This window comes from Felis catus, chromosome B1 (assembly GCF_018350175.1).
Source record: "Felis catus isolate Fca126 chromosome B1, F.catus_Fca126_mat1.0, whole genome shotgun sequence".
Lineage (NCBI taxonomy): Eukaryota > Metazoa > Chordata > Mammalia > Carnivora > Felidae > Felis > Felis catus.
In genome coordinates this window covers 191466779-191478638 of record NC_058371.1, presented here as the reverse complement: position 1 = coordinate 191478638, position 11860 = coordinate 191466779, and the positions used below count along the sequence as shown (strand labels likewise).

The 11860-nt window shown below is 36.5% G+C and overlaps 1 protein-coding gene across 2 annotated transcripts; it reads right to left on the bottom strand.

Moving 5' to 3' along the window:
• Positions 1-243: 243 nt before the first annotated feature.
• Positions 244-11737, bottom strand: DCAF16 (DDB1 and CUL4 associated factor 16). 2 transcript variants are annotated; one of them, XM_006931199.5, is made up of 2 exons: positions 11588-11737; positions 244-3241 (listed from the first exon to the last, which is right to left on the bottom strand). In XM_006931199.5, the coding sequence occupies exon 2, from the start codon at positions 2652-2654 to the stop codon at positions 2004-2006; it is 651 nt and encodes a 216-aa protein (XP_006931261.1). In that variant the 5' UTR covers positions 2655-3241; positions 11588-11737; the 3' UTR covers positions 244-2003. The 2 variants fall into 2 exon arrangements, with proteins under 2 accessions (XP_006931261.1, XP_019685275.1); XM_019829716.3 differs by having other exon boundaries at positions 244-3256; positions 11588-11727.
• Between the last annotated feature and the right edge of the window lie 123 nt (positions 11738-11860).

Here is an 11860-nt window from a genome sequence, read left to right as displayed (position 1 = left end):
CAGAGACACTGTACAGATATTATTTACATATATGCGTGTGTGTTTATGTATATATATACACATATATATACATATATATACATATATATACATATATATATATATACACACACACACACACACACGTATATATACGTATATACATATGTCAGTTGACTCTGTTCAGCACTTAGTGAATGTTGATTATGGCTTAAGCAAAGCAGGATCTATTTCATTTGTTGAGAACAAATGACCATACTCTGGTTCAGCATGTACAAAGCTGTTGGTTTATTCAGCTGCAAAGCTGGGGAAAGGCTTCCTTTTGGAGCGAATAGCAAAAATGCTTCATGAGCAAGGCACTTTTATGTACACACATGGGAAAGGAACATATTATGGTTACATAAACATCAATATCTTTTAATTTTCAGACCTCCCTACCTCTTCCCACCTCCCCCTTAAAAAAACAAAAACAAAAAACAGGTTCTTATAACATTTTAAAAACCCAGTTTCACAGAACATGTACACAGAACAGTTTCTGATACATTCAGTTACACTAACAGTATATGTTTCAATTCAGTAATTTTCCACTAACAGTTTTTCTACCTACTGCAGTTCCCTCCTTTTTCCTTAAGACAACTAAGGCTCAGCAGAAATACTCATTGGATTATAAACATTTTCCTCTCTCCTTAAAGTTGCTATACATGTACAGAATTTGTGATTCCATTAATGCTTCAGTGTTTCGATGCCATATCATATACAGCACTTAATTATGGAGAATCGGAAAAAGTAAAACTAAAAGAGGATATAGGATATATTTTTAACAATCTATTTGCTGATTCCCTTCAGATGCCCAGTCAACCAGGGGCACACACTGGTTTCACTCTACTGTAGGTGTGTGAAAAGATTTAATGGTATCATGCATTTTCTTTTATGTAGGATTTCTAGGTTTTAACTCATCTCATTAAATGCAGCAAGATTCATTTACAAGGGTACATACTCTTCCTTGTTCAGCTAGAAGAAAATCTAAAGCTAATCTATGCAGAAAAACAATGATGCTAAAAAACTGTAACTTCAGACTGTTACTAGGCTGAGATGTTCTGTAGCAGTGAAGTTCTTTAACGTTAGAAAAATTTGCAATGGACGTAAACGGTGCATAAAGTACTGCTGGAACATTATATAGATGAAATATTTTAATTTACAAGCAGTTAATATTGAAAGCATAAATGCTCTTCATCTTTTCCCTGGCCTTCTCAAATGTGATCTGCTCTTAACTAAAGTCTGAATGCCAAGATACAGGAAACATCTTCCCTACAGAACAGGTGTCTGATTAGTCCCCAGTTACAATTTTTTTCGGCCTGGTGGGAGACTGTGATATAAAAGTTTATACTGTAATTGCAGGTAATATAATTGGTCTGAAGTAGCGTGGGCTAGGTTTGAAACTGCACTCCCTCCCCCCAAAATAGGAACTCTCAAGGGTGCTGTGTGCAGGACTATCTATATAAAAGCCAGGAGGTAAATCCATAGCCCCACCATTTTCTTTTGTCTAGGTATTCAATTTAATTCAACTATCTCATAGAAATTAGTGTTAGAAAAGAGTGTGCTCAGAAAGGTTATTGGGAGTAGCTAAGTCCCCACTTTCCCCACTGGCTGTTCTGAAGGTTAGGTAACAAAAGGGGTAGGGGTTCACTGCTTCTTCCTTCCCATCACCAATGAGATATCTAGTTAAGAGTCCATTCAGAATCTAGGAAGAATAAATTGGGGAGAGAACTGAGTGTGGACAACAGTCAATTTTTATCATATGGTCCCTTTTATCTAATTCTCTACTAAAGTTCTCATTTCATCTACAGGGTCTATCAAAGGGGATGTTCACCATGCATTTTCTGCAGCTGAGTTATGGGACTACTGTACTTGGTAGGGCTTAAGGGCTTATTAGGATAGGGCATAGTTTGGCTGAGAAGGCATTAGTGTCTCAACTGTCGGGTGTGTGACTTTCTATGAGAGATATCAGAACAAATGGTGGACGTTTACAGTGATGCAGTTAGGAGTTTGTTAACTGCCTTTTGGAAGTCAGTGTAGGAGTAAGTAGTATTGATGGGTTCAGTTCGGGTTGTTTCCTTAACTGTTTTAGTTAACCAGCCACAGCAACAACCAGAAACACATGAATTAGGGATCTGTTTTAGGTATTCAGGTATGGGAGTGGCTCTACTCAACGTTCGGCTTAACTGTTTGGTAGCAAATTGCAGTGCTCCATTTAGAGTGGCATGATCTCTAGAAAGCCGGCTGGGATTTGTAAGGGGCTTTTGAAAAGGCGGGACTCCACAAGAAGCCAGAGGAGGCCATTCAGGAATTGGTTCCAGTTTGGGTACACAGTGGGAGCAATGAGAGAGTCTTAGACCTATCTCTCGAAGTATATGGACTGGTGTGCTTGGATCTAAGAGTTTAGCATGATATAACCAGGAATTAGGATTTAAAGGTTTCCAAGTTGTAGAGTATTTTAAAAGGCACTTAACCTGCCAGGCAAGACTCTCAAGAGGTGTCAGGTTGGGCACCACAGGGTCTTCTTCTTCAGAGGAATCCCACTCTTGCCCAGAACTCTCATTTAGGTAGTTAGCGTTTTCTTCTTCCTCACTTTCTGATTCTGATAAGGGGTCAGGAGAGGGATTCCTGGGACCCATTAGATTAGAACGGAGGAAGAAACCAGAAAAAGGTAACAATCTAAGCCAGCAAAATACTAAAACTATCAAATAGAAACAAAAGATGAAGAATCCTTCAACAAGATTAACTTGTCAGTCCATTATACACACACAGTATGCCTCTGGCTCCTATCACTGTGCAGTTCTTCAAGATTATGTTGTATATTCTTCACTTACAAAGAAGGTATCTCAGTTCTCAGGACCAGTTCAGTGTGTAAAAGTGTTAAGTCACTTACCAGTGGCACAGGTCAGAGTTTCTCCTTCAAACTGTGTGTACCCGAGAAGGGGTCTTCCTCCAGGCAAGCTGACTTTCTTAGCGTGGTCTCGAATGGTTGTGATACTGCGAGGAGACACTTCGTGTATTCTGTCTTGTTGGCAGGGATATTATATCTACTTGATAATGGAAAGAAACACAGTGGTTGCCTTTGTTGTCTGCTGGTGGAACAAATTTTGTGGTGGGATGAGTTGTCAAGGACATCTGGTGTACTCGAATCTGATGTTTTCCGTAGGTGGCAAATGCCCTTGGAAACTGGTGACTTAGTTGAAATATCTGGAAAGGTAGCTTTAACCTGTGAATGAGAAGACTAGAGAAATGATATTAAAGTCTGAAAGCAATGGGTTATATTATTGTCTGTATCTAAGAACATGGATGCTGACCAAGAAGGTTTACTGAGCTTTCCCATCTTTATCTCCTAGTCTTAGGCAGATTTTTCTATTGGGAGAGACTGGGGTCATTTTAATCATTCATTGGTTAATATCTGGGTCAGTTTATTTTTTAGTATGCTGTTCTAGCCCAGAAAATTACTCCCGCAAAAGTAGTTCCTTTATGCTCCAAACTCAAAACTCCAGATAGAGAGCTATAAAAGGCGGTGGTACTGTTGTTGTTGCTGTTTTCCTTTAGATGGGTTTGTTGGGATTAGTTTTAGGGGACCTGTCTTGGTTACAGAGCTGTTAGACGTTAGGATTCTTGCTGGGACCCCAGAGGTTGTGGTCATATAACCATACTCAACAGATATGAGAGAAGATGGCAGGTGTAAATCTTAATATAGTAGGAGTTACAATGAATGTAAACATGTTAAAACTCACAGTTAAAAAGACAGACATTCAGCCTGGATTAGAAAAACAAAATAAAATTCAATAACATGCAACTAACAAAAGATACTTCAAAGCAAAAAGACACAGAAAAGTAAAAAATAAAAGAATGAAAAAAGATGTATCAGGCAACTGTGGACCAAAATAAAGTTGAGATAGCAATCTTAATACTCATCAAAAAAAGATTTCAAGTCAAAAAACACAAGGGACAAATATAGACATTAATACCAGTGAAAGGAACTGCATAAAATTATATAGTACTCATCATAAACATATATGAGGTATATATGATCCTGAAAGCACAAACTCAAAATTTCTTAAGTAACAACTCATAGAACTGAGGGGGAAATATTAAGCAGGGATATAAGAAGCCTGAACAAGTCAAAATATTAATATACTTTATTATTATATAAATATTCAGAACTCTATACCAAACAGAATAGATACTTGAGAGTGCACATACACACACATGAAAATAGATCATGTGTTAGGTTTAAAAGTGTAACTAAATTCCAAAGGGTCAATTTCATTCAGACTAAATTCTCTGACCAAAATGCAGTAAAGTAGATATTAAAGGTTAGTTAAAAGGAATCCTATGTTAGGAAGCTAAATACCTCATGGGTTAAAATGGAAATTACAAAAGATATTAAATATTAAAACTGACTGATATAAACCACACAAGGCAAAATTGTGGGACATGGCCAAACCAGTACCCAAAAGAAAGTTATAGCTTTAGGGGCACCTTGGGTGGCTCAGTAGGATAAGCAACTGACTGACTCTTGATTTCAGCTCAGGTCATGAACTCACAGTTGTGAGATCGAGCCCCACATCAGGCTCTGCACTGGGTGTGGAGCCTGCTTGAGGTTCTTTCTTCCTCTGCCCCTCACCTACTTCTGTTTTCTCTCTCTCCCTTAAAAAAAAAAAAAATTATACCTTTGAATACACTGATGAGAAAAGAGGAAGTTTAAACACCTACAAGTTAAGCATTCAATTCAAAATAACGGAAAAGAGCAAGAGCAAAATAAGCAAGAAGGAAATAAAGTCAGAAATGCAACAGCATATGAGGATAGAGAAGACTGATAAAACTAAAAGATGGTTTTTTGAAAATATGAGTAAGAAAAATGAAACTAGTGAAACTTATCAAGAGACTTAAAAATAAAAGATTTAAAAATTTAAAAAATGACAAATACATACTAAATGTGAAAATCTAGATGAAATGGCTGAATTCTGGAAGAAAATACTAAAATTCATATAGGAAGAAATAGATAACTTGAATAGAACAGATAACTAAATGTTAAAAAACAAAACAAAACAAAACAAAAAGGCCCCAACCTCCTTTTAAAAGCAGCGGGCCCCTATGGTTTTGTAAAGTGAGTTCCACTAAACTTCCAAGGAAATTAATACCTGTTTAATATGAATTGTTTAAAAAAAAAAAAAAAGAAAAAAAACATATAAACTGACAAACTCCTTTTAGGAAGATTTTAATAAAATATCAACTCTAAATCTAGAGATAAGCCAAATAAAAAAATACAGTCTCATTTCACTTGCATAAATTCCAAATACTAACTAACAAAATCTAACAGTAGATTAAAGAAAAAAAAAAAAAAGAATATGCTATCATATAGAGCTTATCCCAGGGAAAGGAGGAATACCTCAACTTCAGAAAATGTACAAATATACGTCACCATGATAATAAAATGAAGCAAAAAACCAAAAAGGCTGATAATTTTGTCAACTGTGGATATTTAACCTTTCTTAGTTCCTTCAAAAACGTAACAAAATACTCTTAACCAAACCAGGAAGAAAAGCTACTTTCTCAACTTTGTACCTAAGATACCTACCAAAAATTTTTAGCAAATATAACCTAAATGAGAAACTTTAGATATATTCCCTCTAAAAATGAAATCAGATAAGGATGGCCATGATGACTGATACTGGCTGATATAGTACCAGAAGTCTTAATCGATGTTAGAAAAAAATAATGACAAGTGTAAGAAATGGAAGAAAAGAGATGTAACAATTTACAAATGATATGGTCATGTAATTAAAAAAAAAACTTAACATATAAATGATTAGAGCTAATAAAAGGGCTCAACAAGGCTTCTGGATCTGAGATTAATCTATGGATATTCATTATTTATATAGTGCTTACTATTTACCAGGTACTATTCTAGGAACTGCAAATGTCCCAAGGTCAAACCTCTACTAAATGACAGTCTGGATTTAAACCCAGACACTTTTACCTTCTACACATGCAATACTAACTAAAAAAAAAAATAAAAAAAGTTAAAGATATCTATCTTTCATAATGAGAAAAAAACCCAACAACACCAAACCTATCAAGGATCTAGGAACTACTTAATGATATATATAAGACCTCTATGAAGAATGTAGAATTCTAATAAAGGACAGAAGAGGATTTAAAAATCTTGGATGGAACAAATGAATATTATAAAAACCTTTTCCAAATTGATTTATACAATCCTAATACAGAAAGAGTAAAATTCCACATCTTGCCAAACCAACTATTTAAACAGAAGAGTAGAGGGGCTCTTGGCCTACAAGATATTAACACATACTATGAAAGTTACAGAGTTTAAAATAGGGTGGAGTTAGTGTATTGGACAAACAGTCCAATGTAACAGAACAAAATTGAGAAACACAGCCATATAAAGTTTTAGAATGCAGTACAAAATAAAGTTAGCATATAAATCAATGGGGAATGATACATTTAGTACACAATATTGGTAAAGCTGGCCCATTACATGAAGAAAAATCAAATGTATACCTACATAATGCCACATACAAAGGAGGACTCATGTTGGATGAAAGGCCAAAATGAGAATGGTAAAACTATATAGTTAATAGAATATAATACCTGAATATAAAGTATTGTGACTTGGGGACAGGGAGACTTTTAAATAAAAAAACATAAAGCACAAGACCAAAAAATGATGAATTCAGTATCACATCAAAATTATTTCTGGGTTGAACTAAAGATATCAAGAACTAAGTGAATTACAAATTCACAACAAAAAGGTAGCAACCTCCATAAAGAAATGGCTAAAACAAAAATATTCAATTTACAGAAGAGAAAATCAACAGGCCATTAGCCATATGATGAATAAAGAGTTATTATCACTTTACTGTATTTGGCAAAAATTAGAAGCTGGAGACAATGCCAAACTAAAGGAATAGCCCCTGTAGGAACCAGTACTGCTGGTGATATTACGGTCTGGGGTAATTTTTCTCGAGAAATTTGGCAGCAGTATTTAGTCAAACTATTTGCACATCTCATGATCCAGCAATTCTACTCTTATGTATATATAGTAAAGATATTCTCCGTAAGACCAACATATATTCTGCTTCTAGGTTTCCATCATTGGGAGTGGATAAGCAAAATGTGGTGAACGGACACTAGAAGTATACATAGCCACATGAATATACTAAAGGCATTAACTCTAAATGAAAAAAGCGGAAAGCAAAATATTAATATCCCACTTATGCCCATTCTATAGGAGTGATTTCTAAAATGAGTTAGTAAACATCTCTACTTTCAAAAACACATTGAGTTGTGCTAGTAAGGTCAGAGGGTATTGCTTCATGTCAATAGTATTCCTCTAAAGGACATTTCTCTGGCTTCTGCATATTCTTATTTAACTCTGTTGCACAAAATGTCTGACACATATAGCTTAGTAAGTTTTTTGAAAGAAAATGAGAGAATGACAAAGGTCTGCTGTAAGTAACTATACAAGCATGTTCTATATTTATTCTAGGGAGACAAAAATTCCCAAATTATATTCGGGTGATTTGGTTGCACAAAGTCAAACGAAACAATTTTTTTTTTTTAAAGCAGGATCAACAGATGATGCTACTAAAGCAATATAAAGGAACTGCTTATAACTTCAAGAAGAAAAATGAATGCAAATACTTTTAGTTTATATTATTACCCAGTTCAATGTGAAAACCAAAAGAAAACTCAAAACATACTCTAAGTCTTTAGTTTATTAATTGAGACAGGAGCTGTTGGCTTTTAATTCTCCTGTCCTCCTACATTTTTAATTTTTACTATTTTCATTTCAACTAGATTCCATCTGCAAGATTATTAATCGGCTATACATCATTTATTGTGTTACTCAAAGCACTCTGTAAATGGCCCACTCCACTTTTTTTAGCAGAAATAAGAAAGTTTCTTTGGGGGCATATATAAATTCTAGCGTGAATCTACCACTGTTACTCCTTTACATTCCATGTGCATAATTTTCCAGCATCAAAACTGAATTAACCTATTCTGTATGCTCCCATGTATAATTTGCCTTTAAAGAATGATTTTTACCATGATTTCAGAACTAAATAGCCTTACCTTACAAAGTCTTTAGTTTTGTTATTTCCTCTTCAACTGAACTAAGTTTACCAAGGATAGGAAGAAATTCCCATAGTTGCTATTACTTGTTCATTTTTCCCACAAAGTCAAGAAACGGTAAGCTTTAAGGCAGTGATACTATGATGTTTAACACAGCATCTTTTTTTACCAGCTTTATTGAGGTATGATTGACAAGTTGTATATATTTACCATGTACAATGTGATGTTTTGATATATGCATATACCGTGAAGTGATTACCACAAACAAGCTAATTAACATCTGTAGCCCACAGTTACCATTTTCTTGTGTGTTGTAAGAACACTTGAGATCTACACTTGAGATCTACTCTCAGCAAATTTCAAATATACATACATTAACAACAGTCGCTATACTATACATTAGGTCTCCAAAATTTATAACTCAAGGTTTTGTATTCTGTCCAACATCCCCCAATCTCCTCCATCCCACAAGCCACCGATAACTTCCATTCTACTCTGTTACTATGAGTTCAACTATTTTAGATTCCACATATAAATAGGATTATACAGTATTTGCCTTTCTGTGTCTGGCTTATTTCACTTAGAATATCCTCCAGGCTGACCCATGGTGTAGCAAACTGCAGGATTTCCTTCCTTTTTTTAAAAAATGTATTTATTATTTTGAGAGAGAGACAGTGTGAGGAGGAGAGAAGCAGACAGAGAGGGAGACACAGAGTCTGAAGCAGGCTTCAGGCTCTAAGCTGTCAGCACAGAGCCCGATGCAGGGCTCGAACTCACAGACTGAGAGGTCATGACCTGAGCCAAAGTCAGACACTCAACCAACTGAGCCACCCAGGTGCCCCAGGATTTCCTTCCTTTTTAAGACTGAAGAGTATTCCATTATATGTAAAGCACATCTTTATCCATTAATCCATTATGGACACTAACGTTTCCCTCTCTTGGGTACTGTGACTAACACTGAAATAAACACAGTACTGCAGATATATCTTTGAGATAGTGACTTCATTTCCTTTAGATATATACTCAGAAGCAGGATTGCTGGATCACAAGGTTATTTTTAGTTTTAATTTTTTGAGGAATCTTGACTGTTTTCTATAATGGCCATATCAATTTACATTCCCACCAACATGTATAAGGGTTCTCTTTTCTCTATATCCTAACACTTGTTATCTTTTGATTTTTTGATAATAGTCATTCTAACAGTTGTGAGGTGGTATCTCATTGAGGTTTTGATTTGCATTTCTCTGACCATCAATGATGTTGAGCATCTCTTCATATACCTGTTGGCTGTATGTCTTCTGTGGAAAATGTCTATTCAGGTCCTTTGCTCATTTAATTGGGTTATTTGTTTTTTTGCTATTGAGTTGTTGGCGTTTCTTATATATGTTGGATTTTAACCTCTCACGGGATATATAGTTTGCAAATATTTTCTTCCATTACAAAGGATGCTTCTTCACTTCATAATGTGTCTTTTTCTCTTTTTCTGATATAATGTTCTAAAAATACTAAACAAAAACATGTTACATGTTAATCCTAAAAAAAAAAAAAAAAAAATCTAATCAAAACAGTTAGGCTGACCTCTGGTGGCCAGATGCCTCATCTTTCAGTATCGGACAACATGATAGGAAGTCATCCCTCATTTGTCGATTACCAAGTAAAATACAGTAGAGGAAATAATGCTGTTAGAAACCTCACAGTTAGAGTAATAAAGGTAGCAAGCATCCAAAGTATAAAGAAAATTGAGCAATTAAAGGCTACAAAATAGAAAAATGTCTCCAAATACTTGTTATAATTTTTAGTTTACCAATTTTACATGAAAAACAAATGGTATATGCAGTGGTTCTCAAAATAAGAGCATAGTTCCACACGGTCCAGTACTGTAGTCACTGGCCCCATGTGTCTACAGAGCACTCCTGTGGCTAATGTAAAATAATACCGAATTTCAAAGACTTAGTAGGGAAATAAGAGAATGTAAATCATTCCATTAATAATCTGTTGATTACATGTTGCAATGATATTTTGGTTATACCTGGCTAAAAAATTAATGCCCTTTCTGGGTTTCTCTCTCCACAGCTTTCCAGGCATTCTATACTTTTTAACTATAGTTAGATTATGTTAGCAGTGTGTCCATGAATTCATGGGCCTCTGCTTTTGCTCTAGCTGATTAACCTAAAACACTCATCCTTCTTGCCTTTTCAATAATAGACCTCTTGATAATTTTGAAATTATAGGCAACCTGATACTACCATATTCATTACTTTAACTGGCATTTGAATACCTAGAGTGTTGTATGCATAATATAAAGAGAATGGATGAATAAATTATCACATATTCATACAAAAGAATACTGCAGCAACCTGTCTGTGCCTTGGTTTCCTTACCTTAAAAGGAGCTAGAAGTTACCTTATAGGGGTTGTTTGTGAGGACTGAACTTAGTAAAGTGCTTAGAACAGAGTCTGGCACATAAGGGTCCATAAGGTATAAGTTATCATTATGAGAGTATTCATATGAATAAACCTCAAAAACAGTACTAACTGAAAAAAAAAGCAAGGTGCAAAGGATTTTTTTTTTTTTTTTGGCAAATGATTATATAATGTTAGACCATAAAAATAATACAGTATATTTATTCAGAGACTTATTCATATGTCTTTAATATATAAAGTTCAGAAAAGCCGTTAATGCTGTAGAGAGAATGTAATTCAATAGGAAAAAGGTATACAGGTGACTTTGTAATCTTTATCTTAGCTGGCTGTGTGTACTGAGATGTTTGTTTTTGTCTGATATAATCCCTTTTTTTCCATTAATTTTTTTAATGTTTATTTATTTTTGAGAGTGAGAGAGAGAGAGAGAGAGAGAGACACACACACACACACAATTTGAAGCAGGCTCCAGGCTCTGAGCTGTCAGCACAGAGACCGATGGGGGGGGGGGGGCGGAGCTCGATCCCAGAGACTGTGAAGATCATGACCTGAGCTGAAGTCAGACGCTTAACTGACTGAGGCATCCAGGCGCCCCCCACCTTTTTTTTTAAAGAGTCAGTTCCTGCTCGAAGGCACTGCAAATTTATCGTTACCACTACCCTAAACACCATCCCCTGTGTTCTCGGTTGAATACATCGCTGTTAGGCACCTTTGTAAACCAGGCCTCGAAAGCTGGAATAAGCTGGATCCAAATTAAATCGTGCCTCTCTCCGCAGCTCTTCCCAAACTGCGTACTTCTTGCAGACCCTCCGCCAGCTACCTAAGGGTTAAAATGACCGAGGCCCGCTTCCATCAGGGCACCACGTAACGCCCCCTCTGCGGAACAAGAACGTCTGCTTTCTCACTGGAAGCCCGGCCGCAGCTCAGCTTCCAGCACGCCCTTCTCGACAGAGCTCCAAAAGAACCCTTACACCTGGGATCCCCTGCTCCCCTTTAGCCGGAGAAGGAAATCTTCCCCTCAGCAGATTCCCTGTTCTCACCCATGGAGGATCCTTTCTTCTTTCTCGCCCCACGCCCAGCTGCACGACCCGGCTAGGCCTAGCACCACCAGCTCTGCCCCGACAGTCGCATCTCGGTTCGGCGAGCGGCCGATTCCACTTCCGGGCGGGCCAACGCCCCCTCCTCTTACAAACGCCACTTCCCTCTCGAAGACCTGCTGCAACGATTCTAAGCGCATGCGTCCAAACTGCCGTAATTGAGGAAGGTGGAGCCATCTCTTCCCGCTCTCGCGGCGGTCTCGCGGTATTTGCTTC

Excerpts from the sequence above, each read along its gene's own strand:
- DCAF16 (XM_006931199.5), bottom strand. The coding sequence starts at position 2,654 with ATGGGTCCCAGGAATCCCTCTCCTGACCCCTTATCAGAATCAGAAAGT.